General features: G+C 46.0%; 1 protein-coding gene across 2 annotated transcripts; it reads left to right on the top strand.

Moving 5' to 3' along the window:
* The first annotated feature begins 525 nt into the window (after nt 1–525).
* pax3a (paired box 3a) lies at nt 526–17,505 on the top strand. Of its 2 annotated transcripts, XM_053438085.1 has the most exons (9): nt 526–610; nt 1,233–1,468; nt 1,918–2,047; nt 2,300–2,440; nt 11,725–11,924; nt 12,573–12,738; nt 12,851–13,071; nt 16,239–16,502; nt 17,488–17,505. In XM_053438085.1, the coding sequence occupies exons 1-9, from the start codon at nt 526–528 to the stop codon at nt 17,503–17,505; spliced, it is 1,461 nt and encodes a 486-aa protein (XP_053294060.1). The 2 variants fall into 2 exon arrangements, with proteins under 2 accessions (XP_053294060.1, XP_053294061.1); XM_053438086.1 differs by lacking the exon at nt 16,239–16,502.
* Nucleotides 17,506–20,894: the final 3,389 nt, after the last annotated feature.

The following is a 20,894-nucleotide window of genomic DNA, read 5'->3' as shown; positions in this document are numbered from 1 at the left end:
TTCTTCCCTCAGGTGATTGTGGCTTTTGATAAAAAGTTGTGCACACAAAGTTTGAAGCTTGTGACACGACAAACTGACCTCGTGAGGTCAATCCAGACAGAAGAGAGCCCCTGCTGTCCAATCACAGAGCTCCTGTGGTCTCCAAACGTCCGGGTGTTTGGCCAATCAGGGGGCGCAGCGCGGAGTCAGAGGGGACAGCGAGCACAGATAAAATATTTGCCTGCTATCCATCCTCTCAAAGCGCCCACTCAAGCCTCGAGGACTGTCAGCGACTTGCCGTTTGACTTCTTACCTCTCACCTGAGCGCGCATCCACCTCCGGATACACTCGTCTCTGAGGGATTCCCCCTTTCTGTCTCCGGGTCTGGCACAACCTGTTACTCGCAGCAAAAGGGAGGCTGCGTCGCGTCTGCAGCGAAGTTTTGAGATTTTGCAATTTACAGAAGGTTATTTTGTCGGATTAAAAAAAAAGAAAAGCAGAGGTAGTTCTGTTTCCAGTGTGAAACCTGACAGAGAGTCAGGAGCCATGACAGCGCTGGCAGGAGGTTTACCGAGGATGATGAGACCGAGTCCTCACCAGAACTTCCCGCGGGGAGGATACTCTCTGGAAGGTAAGACCCCACCACCAGTTGCTGCTCAAAGTTTCAGCGCTAATTTAACTGTTAGAAAACTTAAGCAAAGTTGTCGAGATCGACCTCAGACATGATGTAAACACACAAAAAATATTATTATCGACTATCTCATTTCATCTTTCAAATTTGAATGCATGTTAATTTGATAAAGAAATGAGCACCATTTCCAAATAGCCAGTATAGGCCTATATATGAATGTATATATTGTATCACGCCTCATCCTAATCTCACATTTGAATATTTGTACATAATTCTATACTATTTTAGTCTTTTCCGAGTTGGTTTCTCGTTTTTTTTTCTTATTTCTTTGACCCTGTATTTAAGAACAATTTCAGATGTTTAAAAAGTCAACATAGCGTATTGCATGTAAGAATGATGACGTGATTATTTAGAAATATTTGATGCCATATCTAACTTTATTTTGCATGTTAGATTATACTTCAAAAATAATTAAATGTGTGAGTTGCTTCTAACCATTAGAAAAAAAAAATACAGTCAGCAGAGTTATTTTAGGGTTATTTAAAAAACAAATGCAAGAGCCATATTTTAAATCCAAGTTACGAGTTTTCATCCGACTAAACCGTCCTACACATGTCTCCAGTCTCCACTCCGTTAGGACAGGGTCGGGTCAACCAGCTCGGCGGCGTCTTCATAAACGGCCGACCTCTCCCCAACCATATCCGCCATAAGATCGTGGAGATGGCCCATCACGGTGTCCGGCCGTGCGTAATCTCCCGGCAGCTGCGGGTGTCCCACGGCTGCGTCTCCAAGATCCTCTGCCGGTACCAGGAGACCGGCTCCATCCGGCCGGGGGCCATCGGAGGCAGCAAGCCAAAGGTGAGAGACACGACCGGTGGACTGAAAACCGTAAAATGACCTAGTTAATATATGCCTTAAAATGTCGTTTATACAGCAGCAGTTGCCATATTAAGATGGAGACTTTATTTAAAAGGTTTCAACTTAATTAAATGGAATATTCTATGTGCTTATAAATAAGTAACAGAGCTGGTTAAAAGTCGTGTAGTTCAAGTGGACCTCTGAGGCAAAATGCTTTACAATATGTGCAAGTGCGTAAAAGTTGATGGAGTTTGACTTTATAGCCTCTGTGGCACAATGACTGTGAATTATTGGGTTGCGTTTGCATTGTCACACTAAATCTTAAGGCCAGTAAATAATTAAACGTGTCTTTCTCGCCGATAATTGAGGCCTGGAATAATAATAATTAAAAAAAAAGATACGACAAGTGAACTCAAACAACTTTTCCTCTCTTCTTCCTCTCACCAAAGCAAACCGCTGCTCCAGAGGTGGACAAGAAAATCGAGGAGTACAAGTCAGAGAACCCGGGTATGTTCAGCTGGGAAATCAGGGACAAGTTACTGAAAGATGGAATCTGCGACAGGAACAACGTCCCCTCAGGTTGGAGAATGTTTCAAACGTGTGATCACCAAGAAGAACAGTTTAAACATTATACTTAAAAAACTGACTTATTTTCGAAATATTTTAAATGAAAAAAGGGACAAAATGAAAATGCTCCCTCTTATCTTTTGAACATAATTTTTTATTTGGACACGTTACGCTTTGGATGGAGAATTAAATTTGTTTTGCTTGATTTGTATCAACTGTATCCACTAACTTCTCCATGTCCAAACTTCTGCCTTGTTCTATCAGTGAGCGCCATCAGCCGCATCATGCGCTCCAAGTTCGGCGGGGTCGCTGAGGATGAGGATGATGAGGAGGTGGTGAAGAGGGAGATGGAGGAAAACGAACCGCGCACAAAACACAGCATTGACGGGATTCTGGGAGACAGATGTGAGTTCATCAGTCATGGTGTTTTTCTTTTACCTAGCTGCAGTGTGTCTCTTACAGTCTCCAGAATACATCTGTGAACGCGCTGAACAGGAATATTCAGGTTGTGAAAGGTTCTAGATGTTTTTATTCCTGGGTTAGGTCATCAGTTGCAATTAACATGTTAGGTGTAAATAGTAAACTTCATAATAATAATAATAATAATAATAATAATAGCAATCATAATGATAATAGAACTTCTACGCATGTAAAATTGCGCACCGTTTTTGGTTTAATTGCCTATAATTTAAGTTTCCTATAGATTAAACGAATGTCAAGAGATTTATTTTAAGTCGATAATCAAACATTTGTCAAACTTTCAAGCTTGAGAAACTTTTTATTTATTTATTTAATCACACTCCATCGGACTCGTGGGGATGAACTTCAGGGGACAAAGCAGGGAGAGTCCATTGAGGCTCACACCTCAGTTTGACGCACACAAAAGCCAAACTCCAGTGAGCGGCTCAGTGGTGAAGAAAAAGACGCCAGGCCCTTTCAAAATAGGAAAAGAAAGGGAGAAAAAAGTGCGCAGACAAAGGGCCCGGAGAAGACATTATGAACCCGCAATGAGCGATGAATTATTCAGGGACAACCAAAAGGCCCCAGTGCCACTTGGTTTATAGAATGCTCCCCAAAAAAAGTGCCAATCTGTGCGCTTTCTGCACATGTTTACAGTTTGTATTGAGAAGGAAAACGGGGGAAACTGCTGAACACCTGTTGATTTACGATGTGGAAACTGACGAGGGTTGCTGTTGGGGCCACAATGAAATCTATAGTTAATTATTGATGAACACTCAAGAAATGGTCGTAATGTTTTTGCAATATCGCGTCTTTACCCACTGATTTATTCAGTGTTTTTTCCCTGCTGCGGCTTTATTTGGGTTTTGGTTTTAGTCTGTTAAAGATGATAACTTTAGTTCTGCAGAAAAAACTATATAAACATTAAGTTAATACATCTGGCAACAGCTTCAAGTGCACGATGTTTGTGCAAAATGTGTTAAACTCACATCAGGCCTCTTTGCGTAATCAAATTGAACGGTACCGTTGCTTTTGCGCACGGAGCCTTTTTTTGTTTTTTTTTGACACAGTCTTTGAGCAGTGAGCACGACGCCTTCAGTCAGTGGGCGCAGGGGAAACCCCTCTCTCCACTAGATTAAATCCCAAACCTTTTATTTCTCTCCACTTTCATCTCGGGCAGAGTCCGCCCCTTTCCTTTCCGCCCAGGGCGCACACATTCATCCAGTATCTGTGGCCACTTCCCTCTCCCTCTCCCCGCGGCGAGACACATCCCTAAACACTGCTGCAGCTCATCTATACATGCACAAAACAAATAAATCATTTTAGACGCTTAGGATTGTAAATAACCTGTCTGATCAATAAACAGGATCAATTCATTTGGATCCCTGCTGTTAAATGAATTTAATTAGCATTGTTGCCAGTTAATTTTTTTTTTCAAGCTTAAAGAATAGGTGTTTAGCAGAACTCACAGAAATTATGCGAGGATGGTAATGTGTTCTTCTTTAATTCATACTTTTTTGGCACATTGATTATTTCGAAGAGAACATATGACATTAGTTAATCTTGCATCAAAAACATGACCTCTTGCATACAATCAGCTCCGAGAGTCTTTCCCCTCACTGATATACGCAACAGCACTATTTCATTCTTGTGTCTCTTTGTGGAAGTTGTTGTTGTTTTTCCTCTTTTATGGCACTTCATTAGAATGTGAAAAGCGTGGTTTTTGGGGACTGGGAGAGTGTCTTCTGGCCAAATATTGATTAAGTAGGTGTTTGCAGAGGCTATTGTTGCGGCGGGGAGAGGGCCTGTTGCTCTCTGCCCCTTTCTCCTCTACCACTATTGTTGGCTTCCCTTAAGTGCTAAGATCAAAGCTGACTCATTTAGATTTATTTGTCTGGGAAAAGGGACTTGCTGAGGTTTGTGGGATAAAGTATACTGGGCAGCCCCAGGTCTGCATGGCAAGTGGGCTGGAATATTGTGGGAAAAGGGTACTTGCTGCTTGGGATGAGGCTGATGCAGAGTTCCTGCATCTCCTCAACTGTTGAGCTGTGTGGAGTGAACTCATTCCTGTGTACAGAACCTAAAAAGCATGCACGGCTGAGCTATGTGCGAGAGAATACTCTGTGTCATTTAATTTTTGTCCCATTTGGTCATAGAGCAGGAGTGTATCCAGCTCAGTGTAACTTTGGTGTATGATTTTAATCCAGTGGTGTCAAGTATTTTTTTTTTCTTTTTCCGCGAGCGGTTGAATTAATTGATAGCATCCTTAAATCTATTTATTACTGTTAGCACTTTGGCCTCATTTAACTAATTAAAGTAACCAAAGTCATAAAAGAGGAGTAGCCACTCTCACAGGATCAATTTATGGCAGTGGGGGTGAAAGGGAGAGGGGGGGGGGGGGAAAGCTCAGAAATACAAACAGTCAAAGGGATAACTTTTCTTTAAAGGGAATCCTGCGGTGCCAAATTGAATGAGCCCAGTTCTTTCAAATCTGCCATGGTGAACGCAGTCAACATGTAATAATTGGTTTCATTGAGGTGCATTCCAACAATCTGCTGCCATTCTCCTGCCCCCATTGTCCGGAGGCAGGCAAATAGCCAGAGGGACAGGAGGAATCAAGTGCTGACAAAACATGAAAGATTTAGCAGCTTTTGTCGACGGAGCTGAGTGGGACTTTGTTTGTGTAAATAAACTGGGTGAGTGGCTCCCCGTGACTTTTTTGCGTGGATTTAGCGAGAGGAATATTCGGAGCGGAAAGATCATATTTGCGCCGTTTGGACTGTACGATGTTCTGAGGCAAGTCAGAATGTTTTATTTAATCCACGCTCAGATTGTGAACTTTGTTAGCAAATTTGCACCACATCTGAGCCATCTAATCTGATTTGATGTTTTCCTAACTTCTGCTCTCATGAGACAAATATGAATATAAACAGACACTTTTCTCTCTCTCTCTCACACACACACACACACACACACCCAGGGGGGGAGGGGGGAGGGGGGGGGAAGCAACAGAGCAGCATTGCAATAACCCGCAGCTGTAAACAGAGGTAGACGCTGATTCTGGCTTGTTAGGGGTCCCTGCATTTCCACGGTGAATAAGTGAAAGATTGGAGGGTTAGACGAGGCTGGTTACAGGAGACAGAAGGCCTCCATCCAATCGGAGGAATGTCTGCTGCAGACACACTTCCATTTTCCTCCCAGGAGAAATTTATATTCGGGATTTTCCTGTTAATAATGTTTATAATGCGGGTTTAGCTCAGTGGACTACTCGAGAAAAAAAAAAATCGAATTCAAAGTGAATTTGTTAGGTTGTGATGTTATATAGATGGATAGATAGATAGATAGATAGATAGCTAGATTGATAGATGGATAGATAGACAGATAGTTGCTTCTAAAGTATAAATACTCAGTGTCGACATGATTCTCAAGGCTCTGTCTTTCTCAAGAAAAGAAAAAAAACAAACACACTAGCTGATCTGCAAGTGAATGCCGACTCTATGCTTCATTAAAGCCTCTTTCTCTGTTGGCACCCACATTGTGATCCTCCAATATTAATTCAAAGGACAATTAATGAATGCAGGCCAACTTTGAAGTAATGGGCCGGGGTCCTGCCCCGAGCCGGCCCCTTGGTGCTGATGTACTCTCCACATTCTCCCCACTAACCCCAGAGACACCGTGAAGTGACTGAAAGAGAAGTGCCGAGCAATGGAAGGTCAAGGAGAGGAGCCCCAGCAGAAAAAGAGCTCTCTATTTCCTTGGAAGTATTAGCCAAGCAAAACTCTGTGATGGGGAGGATAAAGGAGTGGGAAGAGAAAAGGGTCGGGGGCGAGGGGACTCTGCAAAGAGAGGCACAATGGGATAGTTAATTGAGTAAAGCCAGACAGCGTTGTCAATCACTTAACTTTGTTTAGCCTCAGTTTTTGTGGAGCTGTTTCATCCAGCACATTGCACATTATGGACATGCCAGCACAACTCTGTTGCTGTTTTGATTAATGTCTTTTTTCCCCTATCAGAACAAAGAAATCCACTTAAAAAAAGAGCAGATCTTCAAAACATAAGGATTAAAAAAATATATAAGTGTTCAGAGTTACATCATTTATAAACTTTAGTCCAAACAGCAGCTTTAGTGCTGCAGTGGACGTTGAAAATGTCCACAAATGTGCAAAGCTCATAAAACCGAAAGCAAGACCCAACTTACGAGTGTAGTAGGTAGGGTAACAAAAAAAGAGGCATGGAATGTAATGACGGCTTCTCTCTCTGTTGAGCGTCTGTGAAGTTTTGTTTTGGGGGGGGGGGGGGGTCAGCGGTGAGGCCGTTTTTCACTGCAGCGCCGTGCGGTAGCTGTGAAAAGGTCAGGGGGCTAACCTGGGGTCACTTCACTGTTAAAACTATCAGGCCCCAGGAACAGGAGGTTATGATAATGTTTGAGAAAAGACAAGACTGACAGACTTGACGTCACACGAAGGAAACGATGTGGACGACACATGAACCTTTGTCTTACAGTGTAGAATCCTGAATGAGGAGCGTGGTGGGGTTGTCTGCGTGGCCGTAACGAGGCTGGACTGAGCTGGTTAGTCTCCGTTCGAGTGGAACGTGCGGCAGACTGGCCTGTTGCTGCAGCCCTGCGTGGGCCCTGTGCTGCAGCTTTGTCCCGGCACCGAGGGTGGAAATGCCACCGTGAAACTGTCACCTAACCGCACCACGGTGGAACTAAATAATAACCACCACACACTGGGCACACATAAAAGCTGCGCAGGGCCATTTTGTGGCTTTTTGTCACTTCACCGATATTAGACAGAGATACATCTCTCCGCGTCATATCGCCAGCTATAGCTCTTTGTCCGTTAAGTGCCAACCTCCTGCGCTCATTCACTCCATTTTTTCGTTGCCCATCACATCATCATCTCCCTCTCTCATTCTCTGTATCTGACCCCCTCCCCATCCTTTCCCAGGCAGCTGCGGGTTCCTGGGGGCTTTTTAGCAAGTCAAGTGAGCAGCCCACTCACTCCCCATTTTTTCCCCCTTCAACTGTTAACCCCAGCTGAGCCCATAAGCTGTCAGTTAACCATTCTTTTCCTCCAGTGCATCTGCTCGCTCTGGCTCTATGTGGCGTGCCACTATTTTATTCAGTGGCCCACTCGCACCGTGCTCCGTGGCCTGAAAGGGCCAGATCTACTTCCCTGGGCAAATAACTAGTTCATTTGTCTCTTCTGCCCTTTGTTTTGTGTTGGGAACACATGTCACCAGCTCAATTACCTTCTCTATTAACAGCCTCTGGAGGAAGGGCCAGCCAGCCCCTACCAAGACAAGACTATAAACTGCCCCATATGCTCGGCTTCTCTGTCTCTTTCTCAATGCCGCTCTTCATCCCCCATCCCTTCAGTTCTTTATTTTTTCTCTCCGTCTAATTCCTTGCTTTAAAATCAATGGACAGCATTTCGATTCGAGGACAAAACAACACTTTGTCACTTTTTCCACCTCGTTTTTTTATTTTTTTGCCATTTCAGGCTGCGTGTTTGAATGTATATGCACATGTGTGCACATATATAGATCCGTGCGCATGTGCATGTCTCTTCGTATTAACATCTCTTGAGCGGGTGGGAGGGGGATGAATGCTTGGCAAGGCAAGTGCTGGCCACTGAAGACTCTGCCGTAAACAAGAGCAGTCTTTATTCTCGCGGTTGGAATCCTCACTTGTGTTCTTTCTCTTTTTTTGGGGGGGGCTGTTCGAGGCCCGTTAGCTGCAGGTGAAGCTAATGGAAGTGGACGTTCCCTCGGTTCACATCTGTGACCCTCTGGAGTTTATCTTCGCTGCCTGTCAGTCTCCCCTCTTGATCGATAAACGGTTCTGTTTCCCTCACTCGTCTGTGGCCGTATATCTGTTCCTCCCTGAGCGTCTGTGTTGTTTGTGTGAAGACACGAAAACACCTGCAAATACACTTGTTGAATTTTATCAGTGAAAAGGAACCTGTTGAATTCACTTGTTGAGTTCTGCACTATCGACCAAACTCTGATACATACAACCTCCTTGTGAATAAATGGCCCACTATCCATTCCAATATCTAAAGTAGCTTGTTATTAGTTTGATAACCTGCAGCTTACTTCGTTTTTATACTTTTGTTTTATGTATAATTCTGCAACAGGTCCAATTTCCGCTGGAGGGATAATAATCTATCTTTCTGTTAAGATCCTTGTCAGAGCCGCAGCCAAACTGTGAGCAGCTATGGAGCACTTTCAGCTCCCCAGTGCTTTAGCTGCAGCGTAAAATTTGATTTGGGTGTTTAAGTAAGGAGGTCGAGGCCTCCCTTTGTGTGTTTGCTATCCTCTTCTGCCGTTTGTTGCGGGGAATGTGTGGGAACAAGCTCGCCTCTGCGTCAGCGTGCCTCAAAACTGATCCACGGCGGCGTGTAGGAGCCCCAATTTGAAAACGTCAAAGATGAGGACGCAGCAGTGGCGGGTGAGCAAAGAGAAAGAGGGGAGAGAAGTGAATGCATGAGATGGAGGGGACAGCTCCCGCTTTTAAGAATGACCAGCACCCCCTCGTTTTCCATAGCATGGCACCCCGCACCCCTTCCCCATCATCTTCTTCAGGTGCCTTCAGCCTCCGATCTCCTACTCATGTCAACCCCCTCAACCCCACCATCCCCCAACTTTGTGCCCCTCAGGCCGTGGAGGGAGGGGACGGAGGGGTGCTCCCCTGCTGTGCCCCTCCACATCCCCCAGTAGCCCTTCTCCGGACCCCTTTGTGCCCCCCCTTTCTCCCTCCCATCCTTCATTCCCCCACTCATCCCCTGGCCTTGCAGCCCCCATCTCCCCCTACAGCCCCCCTCCCACTCCCCTGCTGGGCAGGTGACAGGCCCCTGAATGCGGGCCCGGGCGTCCCTGATGGCTCCTACAGATGGAGCGTGGTAATTCGCCCAATAGAGTCCTGGCCCTGCCACAGGCTTTTCCCTGCTGCAGATACAAAGGCCCGGCCATATCATTTCTAAAAAAAGAGAAAAAAAAGAACAACAAAGAGTGAGAGGAGGAAGAGCGCAAAAGAGAAAACGCGAGCCAGAGGATGACAAAAGCAACACTGTCATTTGCCATTAAGGGAGAGTCTGTGACGGAGTGTTTTCTCTCTAGTTACTAATAATAAACACAAGGAGAGAAAGAAAAAAAAGAGAGGGAAAGACAGAAATAAAGGGGGCAAAGGAAGAGAGATCCACCCCCACCCTGCAGTTAACATGAGTTACAGTGCCAATGGGGAGCTTTCTCCTCGGAGGAGTTTTATGAGCTCTCCTTCCCTCCCTCAGGAATCTTTTTCGTTTCAACGCCATCATTGGTCCTCTGTCTTTTTTCTTTCTTGTCTCTGCCATCATTAAAATAGCAATGACACCACTTGTTACTTAGCTTCCCAGTTTAATCCTACAGTGTTTGGTTATTTGCTGATTAATGGAAGTTACACTTATCCAGACAAAACAGATTTATTTTCATGCCTCTTGTATTTTGAGACTACATCCATACTGCTACATTTTCTTTTGAAAGCAGTGTTTTCAAACTTGATCTGAATCCATATATCACATGACTGCTTGCGTGCACTGGGCATGCACGTGCCTTTGTAAACAGGAACTGCTCAAATGATAGCATGTCTCAGAATTTAACCGATTAACAGGGTCAGCAGCACAACGTCATGTGATAGGAGCCTGATAAATCGGTGAAAAAGATCCAATCAGTAAGCGGTTGAGAGTGCTAACGTCATAGTTTCCAAAAGTGGACCTTCTCCACTAAAAATAATTGTTTTCAAACTGAAACAGGGCAAAAAGCATTTTCAAAAATCTCTATTTTAGATGCTCCAAAACTCTGGAGAAGTGTGAACGCAGCCCTGTCCAAGATTTGATGCGTTTTCAAACAAATACATAGGTAGTGTGGATGTAACCTAAACTCTACTCCAACTGGTCTGAGGCCACATCCAAACTTATATAAACACATCCTAATCTCACTGCGCATGTTCCAGAGGGATTTCTGAGCCTTCAGCCATTTCCCCCACCATGGGCCTTTATGCCAGTGTGGCACCCTGAGTCCGACCTAATAAAGACGTCTCCCCAGCATCATAATCTCGTGTGCCGGCAATCCGGACCACAGTAACATTCCCTGGGACCAAATCCGTGTGTAATGCCTGGTCAAACACACACCGGCAACCAGCACAAACATTTCCTGCCTCGGCTCCAGAGGCTCCAGAGGCAAGCGGGGGGAGATCCCTGCTTACCCCCCTCCCATGTCTGACTTGGCACTTTTTAATTAAATCTTTAAATCTACAGAGGGAGAATGAGCAGTCTGGGGGAAACAGGCGAGCCTCTGTGTTCCGCTGAAGCCTTTTTGCTGCTTACACCTGTCTCGCCGCCTCGGGCTCCCTCGTTCAGTCTCCCCCAGCGTCTAGGTGTTTGCTGTGGAGACAGAAGTGAGGAGAAGGTGCAGTGACCCCTCTCCGTTAGGGTCTAAGAGGTCTCTCTGGGGTGGATTTGGGAGTGGATTCCAGCTCTTTCGGCCTCTGTGTCCATCTGTGTTTGACACATTGTCATAGACTGCTTTTATTGAGTGAAAGCCCACAGCTCAGACGCAGCAGCAGCAGCAGATGCATGTTTGTGAGTATATGACGGAGAAAGAGATGGGGGGATCGCAGACATTTAATGGCGGACAATAGCAGGCTGTCACGCTACGCCGTGGAGCCTAATCATTATTTAATAGATGGGTAACCTCCCCCTGAAACGCAGCAATAGTCCTCTGTTTCTAGTCCCAAGCCTTCATTGACTTCCCTCTTCTGCTGAATTAGGCCCCAATAGCTGTCTCCCAGTTACCCAGTCGCTCTCCGCTACCCTCAACTGAACAAACAGATTAAGATGCACCTGCAAAGAGGCTGCCCACTCTCCACTGTGGGACCCTACAGGCACAGTGCACAGCGTGGCTAAGACCGGGAGAGACTCAGAGTCCCAGGGAAATCGACGCCCCGGAGGGATCGGGTCCTCTTTAATCCATGTTCAAGCAGCTTCTGGCTTTTGATCCCCTCGGGAACTACTGAGGAGTTTAAGGGAGCAGAGGGACACAATCTGAGGTGGCTCTGTACCATGTGTCCAACTCAGCATAATCTATTGTCTGGTTTCTGGCTATTGTAGCTCAACTCAGTCTCTCTCAGTTGGACTCCCCTGAATGTTTAAAGTAACAGTCTGTCTGTTTGTTTTGTGCAATTTCAGCCAGTCACTCAGACGAGGGCTCCGACGTGGACTCAGAGCCTGGGCTGCCCCTGAAGAGGAAGCAGCGCCGCAGTCGGACCACCTTCACGGCGGAGCAGCTGGAGGAGCTGGAGAGGGCCTTCGAGCGCACACACTACCCCGACATCTACACGCGGGAGGAGCTGGCTCAGCGGGCCAAGCTGACAGAGGCTCGAGTGCAGGTTAGACACACTTACAGACGCACTCTTCAGACCTCAACCCCCCCCCCCCCCCCCCCACACACACACACACACACACACACACACCCCAGCAGGGCAGTGCAGTGTGTCGATCTGTCACAGATATGTGTCATGTGGCTGTTAAATTGCCCGGGGATGTTGCCACACATTCCTTACAACCATAAGACATGGCCCCCTCGCTTTCAAACAACCCTTGACCCGGCACCCGCCTCCCCCAACGCTGCACATACAGAGACAGACAAACACAGATACACTGTGCCCACTGTGTGCGAGGGCAGCGTCTTATTTTGGTCGGACTCTGCAAAAAAAAAAAAAGGGGGCTGCGCAGAGATCTCAAAATAGATGGCTCATTTAGATAGTACGCTAATATAGGCTTTAACAGCTGTAACTGGCCCTGTGGCATTATCTGAACCCAGTGACTGGCAGTAGCCCACAAAGATATAATGTCTGTGGTTTCACTGCACGCTCCAGATGCTAAGATCTCTATCAGTTCAGCTCCCTGTAGTCGGAGAAGCCTCACGCACACATGTGAGCATACATGTACACGGACCAAGCACACGTGTCTGTAAAGAAGAAGATGTATGTTGTTAATCTGTTTGTTAAAATGAAAACACTCTTGTCACCCCTCAGGTGTGGTTCAGCAACAGGAGAGCCCGGTGGAGGAAGCAAGCTGGAGCCAGTCAGCTGATGGCGTTCAACCACCTCATCCCCAGTGGGTTCCCTCCGTCGGCCATGTCAGGCCTGCAGTCCTATCAGCTGTCCGACAGCCCTTACCCTCCTGCTTCCATAGCTCAAAGTGCGTCCAACTGAACACACACACAAACCTGTGAATTTAAGCAACAGTAGCCGCCTTGTTTCCCCATTTTAGCAACACAGGTTTTTAACTAGAATGTTCTGATTCTCCACAGTCTCCGAGCAGCCCGGCACAGTCCACAGACCGCAGCCGCTGCCGCCCACGTCCGTGCACCAGAGCGGCCTCAGCTCGTCAGCGGGCTCTCAGGATCCCAGCTCGGCGTACTGCCTGTCATCCGGACGTCACGGCTTCTCAGGATACTCGGACAGCTTTGTGACTTCGTCGGGCCACAGCAACGGCGTGAACTCCAACATCGGCAACAGCCTCTCGCCACAGGTTCGTCTTTACATCTGCTAAAGATACACACGACAGAAACATATCTTATAATATCTATTTGCCTACATGGACATAGGCCTATGCACAAATAAACACACACACACACGCACACCTTATACCAGGAAGCAGGAGGCATTTAGTGATCCGTGCTGGTTTGGAAATTCACCATATGTGCGGCTAACACACTCCTCAGTGTGACCTCGGAGGTGTCATTGGGGTGACATTGATGAAATCTTGTTAAGCTGAAAAACACGGTTGCTTTTCATTTTTGTTTATTCTGACGGCTCGTTTGATGAATTCGAAATGTGGCTCACGTCAGTCTCCGGCGAGGCAGTGGGGACCAGACATGAGGAGAGATGTATGGATGTCCAATGATGACACAAATCAAAACTGAAAAGACAATTATGCTCGATTACACAGTCATCAGTGTCCATCAGTGGCTCCCTGCCGGCCCAGAAGATGGACTAACAGGCGTAAAACGAGCTTTTAACCGCCACAAAGGGTGGCCAGCCCACATGCAATGCATGCTGGGTACTAATTCCCATGAGAGAGAATCTCAGACTGCTGTTAGTCACCGATAAAAAAACTGCCTCGGGCCGATTTGTAACTGTTTGAATGCCTGAGGATGTATATACGTTGGAAAAAAAGAGAGCGGGGCTTTGTTGTGGCTGTGGATGCACGGTCAGAGAGGAGAGGGTGGCACCATTGTGGCTGAAGGTATAATTGACTGCTTTGATATATGAGCTGGAGTAAGTGACTAAAATATGTGTTTTGCTTCTAGAAAACTCATCATGTTTACTTTTAAATACATCCTTGTTTGGGGATTTGTATTGGATATCTACAAATATAGGGAGACGGGAGAGTGGAGATGCCACGCAGCGAGCTACCGGCACGGTGGCTTCAACTGCGCTCACTCATCAGTTGTACTTCAGTTTGTTTAAGCATTCACATTCCTGCTCGTAGCTGCCGTCCTGTAACTGAGTGTACGGCTGCGGCTCACATACCTACAGGGTCACCGAGTGGCTTTAACTCCAATAAAGAGGCCAAAGGTGCCGCGGCCTCATGGATGGTTTCAGCATTAACCTTAACGGGCAGCTCCTCACACCACGGACAGCTCATCCCGCTCAGGGGACGGCGCGCCCGGAATGTTTCCCCCGTCTGGATTTGCAATCACAGAACGTTCCAGTGTCTTAATTGATTGGTACGAAGTAATCTTTCCTCTCGTAACAAAGTGTGTAATTTATGCAAATGACTCACTTTGTTGGCTAATTTGTTTTAATTCACATATTCATTGCAGCTGTTTGAATGTATATTGCAATGCGGCTCTCTCTATTACAGATGAGGGTGGAATTAATATCCTGATATTAAAACGAGAATTGATTAAATTCTATGATATTGATGGTTTATACGTGAAGACCTCTGTGCTCTTGAAGAACTTTACAGTTTCCCTAACATAGGTTTGTGTATTTTCTTTTAAACCCTCACTGGACTTGTCTTGTTATCTGAACTCCAAATTTGTCTATAAAAGCTCCTCTACCCTATCTACTCTTCTGGAGATGCAGGGGCTCATTTCCCTCCTGATATGGTCACATTAGAGCGTGGTGGAGTTTTGATATGGATAAGGTTTACTTTAGATAGGCGATATTCTTGTCTGAGCAGTTAGCTCCACTTTTGAAAACAGCGGTCGGGCCGGTGGTTTCCCCCGTGGTGCTGAGTGTCTCGGGCGTCTCACTGCTGATCTGGTGCATACCAAGACAATCCTTTCTCACCAAGGAAGCGAGCGGTCGGGATTTGCACCCCCCTGAGACCTAATCCGCGGAACAACCTCAAAACAGACACAGCGTTGGGGGAAACTGCTGCTGTTTCAGTTGTGGACATGAACGCAGGAGCTTGTTGATCAGACGCAGACACGAAGGCACAAACGTGCACATGCGCACATGCCACTCAAACTTATGTTTGCTCTCATACAAACACACAGCAACAGACTCCTGCATGTTTCATTTAGTGAGGATAAACATCAATAAATGTAATAATTTATTAATTTAGTTTGTAATCTCTTTTTCTTAAACCTGGCGCAGATTCAATGTGTATTCTAGGGAATCTATGCACCTGCATGTATACAAATTAAGATAATATATATTTGATAGAAGAAATATTCGAATAGTTATAACAGACAGTGCACGAGGCCGTGTGCACATTCCCTGAAGTAACAGAAGTGATTTATTGTCGAGGCACTTTGCTGTTTGTCAAATATGTGAGGTCAGATCATACAAACTATAAATTACAACCTGAAAAGGCACCTGAGGTTACATGGCTGTGAATGTGTTTGTGTGTGCGTAAGTGTGTGTGTGTGTGTGTGTGTGTGTGTGTGAAATCCTTGTTTTTACATTACTCAGTGTTATTTATTCTTCGGCCGTTTCTTCTTTTTTTAACTTTTCTCTCCGGGTTATTTTGTTATTTCGAGCGTATTTGCTCGGCTTTATCTCTATTTTCTCTCACATGGACTGTAATTCTCTCTCTACCTTCACGTTTGAGACACTTTCATGACTTTGCTTCTCACGCAAACCTACGTGCAGCTGTTCACGATGTATCACTGATACCCCTACACCCCTGACTTCAGAGCAAAAAGTGCCTACTACACACACACACACACACACACACAAACTGTTACACACACGATTCCACACATTGGAGCAGTAGCGCTCTGTCACATACACAAACACACCTTGCCTCTCATTCCCACGTACCCTTTGGCCCTTTGGCCTCTTTACCCTGGCCTCAAGGACACGGTGAATTTGGGGCAATAACAGAAATTAGAAGGGAGAGACATTATGAAAAGAATCTTTCTCTACATACAAATCTTTTTATATTCTACTTCCAACACATTGCATTTACACAAAAGATATTTTCCGTCTATTCCAGTTGTAAAACATGATACAGGTGTCACAGCAAGGTAAAATAAAACAGAACGTATCAGTGGAGCGGAGAGAAGAGAAAACACGTGTGAGAGAAGCCAGGGCAGATGTATTTCTGAGCGAGTCGTGCAGCCTTAGATTTGTTTTTTTTTCATTAACAAATTTACTCCCAGTTATAATTTTTTAGAATTTTCATTTATTAAAATTCAATTAAATATTAATCATCCATTTCTCTGTATTTCCCCCCCTCAGGTGATGGGCCTGTTGAATCCAGGTGGAGTGCCACACCAGTCCCAGAGCGACTTTGCCCTGTCCCCGCTGACCGGAGGCCTGGAGCCCAACGGAGGCATGGCCGCCAGCTGTCACGGCTCCCAGCGCCTGGACACTCTACCGGGCCTGACCAGCATGCCCAGCCTTCCCAGCACCCAGTCTTACTGCACACCGTCCTACGGCTCCCCCGCCTACGCCGTGGACCACCATCCATCCTACCAGTACGGACAGTACAGTCAGAGCAAGGTGCGTTTTAAATACCCTGTTTATACCGCTTGCTTTAAGGATTCTCATTTCCTAGAATTGAATTCAAATTGTGTATAATTGATTGGCGGCCATGTCCTCTTGTGACCCCTCCGCTGGTTTAGCTACTTAGGCTCAGTTCTCTGACTCACAACCCGGGTTAATTGCGTGGACGTCTCTGATGAGCGAGCGTCTCAAATCACCCAGGGGCTGTGCTGAAATTACATGTATGTTAAAGAGCGCTAGCTGGCGGGTTACCTCAGTTTACATTACCATCACTGGGCTGTCCACGTGGCTCGATGCAGAGGCACGTCCAGGTCGTACAGCCCAGCGCACGCACTTTCCCTCTGTCCTTTCGTGACCCCGTATGATGAGCTCGCCCCATCAAACCCTCGGTCTACCTCAGCTAGCCATGTAATGACCCCTGCGTAACATAGATCGCCGGCCAAATGAAAGGAGCCACTTCCCAGAGCATGTTTGACAGGAGGGGGGGGGGTGCATGTTACTGTTGTCGGGGGCTGATCTGAGGTACACCACCGCATGTGGACATCAGTGGCAACATCTTGATGTCATTAATTTAGCCGGGCCTGGGAGGGACCCACATATAGGCTGTGTGGGTTTGATGAAATGTGTGTGTGTGTGTGTGTATGTGAGTGTAGACATGTAGGTGTGTGTGTGTACAAGGGAAGGGTTAGGGGGCTCTTTAACAGGGGGCGATTATGGCCCTTGGCAGGCCAGGATTAGAACCATGTGTCCCACTGGAGGTCAGATTCAGAGTTGTTACTGATCAGTGGAGCAGAGCCCAGGTCCTCTACGAGCAGTTTTCTTATTTCACATCAAACTTATCCATCCAAACCGACTCTGACCTGCTCTCACACATATTTCTGTCCAACATTTTCCCTTTTCCATCAGGGGATATAAGCCCCTAAATAAAAAGCAAACTGAATCTCTCTAACCCTCTCAATCTGTGTTTCCTTCTCCTCCTCAGGTGCCTTTCATTATATGAAGCCCCCCAACACGGCCCGAGCAGGAGGCTTCTCCCGAGCAGGTCTGAGATACATCTCCAGAGACTGCCCCCCCCCCCCCCCTCTCCCATGCTCACTGCCTTCGCCAAACCTTCCCAGCCCCGAGGACAGCAAGCAGGAGAGACGCTGGGTGGGTTAAAAAAAAGGGACTGAAGTGTTTCTCCTACAGCGAGGAAGGAAACCAATTGAGATGGAGGTTAAGTGACGGCGAGGGACGGGGGGTAGGACTGGAATAATTAGGACCAAAGGCGCAGCATCTCCTGTTACCTGGCACTCGCTTTGACTTATGCGTCAACGTCACGCTCCGAGGACCTGGCGCGGTTCGTGGTCCACGCTGAAGGAGGAAAAGAGGAGGGGTGGGGAGAGGGAAGTAAATACATTCAAGATTCTGTGTTTTGGTTGTTGTAAAAAGTGGCAGAGATGGAAGCTGAGGCAGACTCCGTGAGCCCCTCTTCGCTTCTGGGGCCAACTGGATAGGGAGTGGAGCGGTGGATTCTGATGGCGATAACGTGTTGCGTTCAGCCGCGACGGTCTCCTGAGGACCTCTCCACCACAATGTCTTAGGGTAATGATATTAAACGTACACCGATGCTTGTAAAAGTCGTAGGAGATGAAAATGTGACCACAGGAAGGTGCGGACGGAGTCCTAGCGAAACCACTGCAACCCAAAGAAAGTGCAATACATTCATACCTCATGTGATGTAAATGAACGCAGATCAAATGACCCTGATTATATCATCAAACAATAAAACATGCTCTCTCTGTTCAATGTCATTCATTTTGGGTTGCGTGCATCGACCAATCAGGGGAAATCGTCAAGCGGTGCAAAATGGTAGTTGTGGTGTTATCAAGCCAAAAAAAAAAAAATCTCCAGCGCCAGTGAATACAATATTCAGTTTGACGTTTTTGTTTTTTGTTTTCTCTTTTTTGCATGTGTTAGTTTTCACCAGGAACTAGTTCCATTTCTTATTTATTTAGTGTTCAAATGTTGTGTCTTGTTATAAGTGCTTAAGTGAGTCTTATACAGTGTCCATTATTCATGTTCTTTCTTTTGTATAATTTCCATTTACAACCGCGTAAAAATGATTTTGTTGTGAGACGTTCTGTGTACAGTACAGCACTATTTACTATTTATAATAAAGTATCTAAAAATGATTTGTGCCTTGGGCGTTTGTGTCGTTTATGGAATGCAAAGGCTGAGGTCACGTCCTCAGTTTACACTCTAGGATTAAAAAGCTATACACATGGAGAGTATATCACAAACCTAAAACATTTACATTTGACACATTTAAACCATTTTTTTCTCCCAGAATTGTATTGATTTGTATTGATATCAGAGAGGACATTTAGAATTGTCGAAATGTACAGAAAGTATTTCTTTCTTTCTTTCTTTCTTTCTTTCTTTCTTTCTTTCTTTCTTTCTTTCTTTCTGTACTTCGCTCCTGTCTTAAACATCATAACAGCATAGCAATACAATACCTGCTTTCAGCAAGCTGTGCACCTTCTATCTTTCTTTCTCTCGTTCACATCATACCATATCTCGACAGTACTTACTCTTTTTCTGAGCCGTGCACCTCATGCACACTCCTGCGGCACTAAATCATAAATATATCCCCTTTTATAAACACTCCTTTTGGACAAATTCCTGCTCCCTGGGGGCTCCTTCACACCCCTTAATGACTAAAGCAGAGCTGTTGTAAATTATATAAGCACAGCGGCCCACAGACACACAGGGACATCGGTCACTGACATGACCGAACAGGGTTCAAAGGGGTTTTGGCTCTCGCTGCCGAACAGAAACGAAAACACTGTCCACCCAGTTGGCAGACTCCTCAAAAGGTTACATATATCAGCAGTGGATTTTTTTTTTTATCGCTCCTCTGGAGGTTTAGGGATCAGGTATGCAGCTGTTCACGTCATTCACAGCATCGGTCGAAAATAGTGCGAGTACACTAAATATGTGTATTTTTTGTGTAATTTTGTGTTTCCAATAGTGTTTGTGTGATTGTATCTGTGTGTTATCACATTTCTTTGCCAGTCTAGGCTCAGTTTGTGTTTGTCCGACGTGATACATTCAAAGTAAGATCACATTTCACTATTTTCTTTACTCTCAACAAACTTTTCTTTTTTTTTAACAAGTGCTCAACTTGTAAGACACAATCAGTGAAAAAGCCAAAGGGGCTGCTTTAGAGCGGAGTGTCAGTCAAGCAGCAACACACTGGAGACAACTTAACCTCTGACCCCAGCACCCTTTGAAATGAGTAGACTACTTGACCGGAGCTGACAACAATCCAAGCGTCTCTGCCGCTTCCAAACCCCCGAATTGAAAGTGAAGGAAAAAAGTACAAAGAGGACAAGACAGGAAAAAAGAAAAAAGAATCAGATGGGGGGGAAAAGAGTTAAAAGGAGGTTTGGAAAATACTTTGAGCCAGAACGTCCCGGCAGATCAAAATGACAAACAAGTCTGTACAAATGTTTCTCTAAAGGAGCTTATGATTTTCTGGCTGCATCCAATAGGGCTGAAAAGGAATGGGCTTTATCTCGGTGTTACCGCGTTATCAAGTCACTTCAAGAGTGAGTGGGTGAGTCACAGCGTTCCTTTCCTAAAGCGGTGAGCGCCTGCCTCCAACAGACTTTCCAGCTGCAGTCCGTTCTCTGTTGGTCCCTGTTCTATCTAATTTCTTCTTTGATTCTGTGAAGATTTTCTGCTTCTTTCCATTTTGATATGAAACCCATGAACCGGACCCTCCTGCTTTCTCTTCTTTCCAGATGTCAGCAGATCGCGGAGGACACCGGCGTCGTCAACAACGGGCACCAAACCAACACGACTGTTTCCAACAGCACCGGTCTGGTCTCCTCTGTCTCCAGCTCCAGGGATTCATATGACAATGCTTACTTCTACATCCTGTTTGTCATGATCTTCTACTCAGTTCTTGCTACAACCCTTTTAAAATGCTTGGGCAGCGAAGAGGAGAAAAAGGACCCCTACGAGGAGTTCATAACTACTGGGCAGTCGTCATCGCAAGAATTCAACACAGGCCCTATGGCAGAGAACTTTGACTTTGAAGAGGAGAGCGGCCTGTGAGCCACGGGCTTTCTGAGGAGAAGGAGGGAGCGCATGAACGCATGGAGGGGGGGGGGGGGGGGGGGGGGGGGGGTATGTTTTGACAGTCACCAAGCCAGAAAAATGTCAGTGCGCCTAGTCAAACTAGACCTGTTAGTGATTTCGCCAAAAACCTGTAGTAAGTTCATTTTTCCCTTTCCCCCCCTCCACCTTTTCTATCTGACAATCAGAAACCTCACGCAAGCAGGGCCGGCCGGCAGGAGGAGGAGGAGGAGGCAGCTGCCTCTGATGATCTGAGAGTCGGGT

This window comes from Pleuronectes platessa, chromosome 13 (genome assembly GCF_947347685.1).
Source record: "Pleuronectes platessa chromosome 13, fPlePla1.1, whole genome shotgun sequence".
Lineage (NCBI taxonomy): Eukaryota > Metazoa > Chordata > Actinopteri > Pleuronectiformes > Pleuronectidae > Pleuronectes > Pleuronectes platessa.
Note: the sequence above shows the minus strand (reverse complement) of the source record. Positions and strands in the feature narration are given on the sequence as shown.

Coding starts and splice junctions, on each gene's coding strand:
- pax3a (XM_053438085.1), top strand. CDS start 526: ATGACAGCGCTGGCAGGAGGTTTACCGAGGATGATGAGACCGAGTCCT. Junction 2,441..11,724: donor CGGGATTCTGGGAGACAGAT/GTGAGTTCATCA, acceptor GTGCAATTTCAG/CCAGTCACTCAGACGAGGGC. Junction 13,072..16,238: donor GCAACAGCCTCTCGCCACAG/GTTCGTCTTTAC, acceptor TCCCCCCCTCAG/GTGATGGGCCTGTTGAATCC.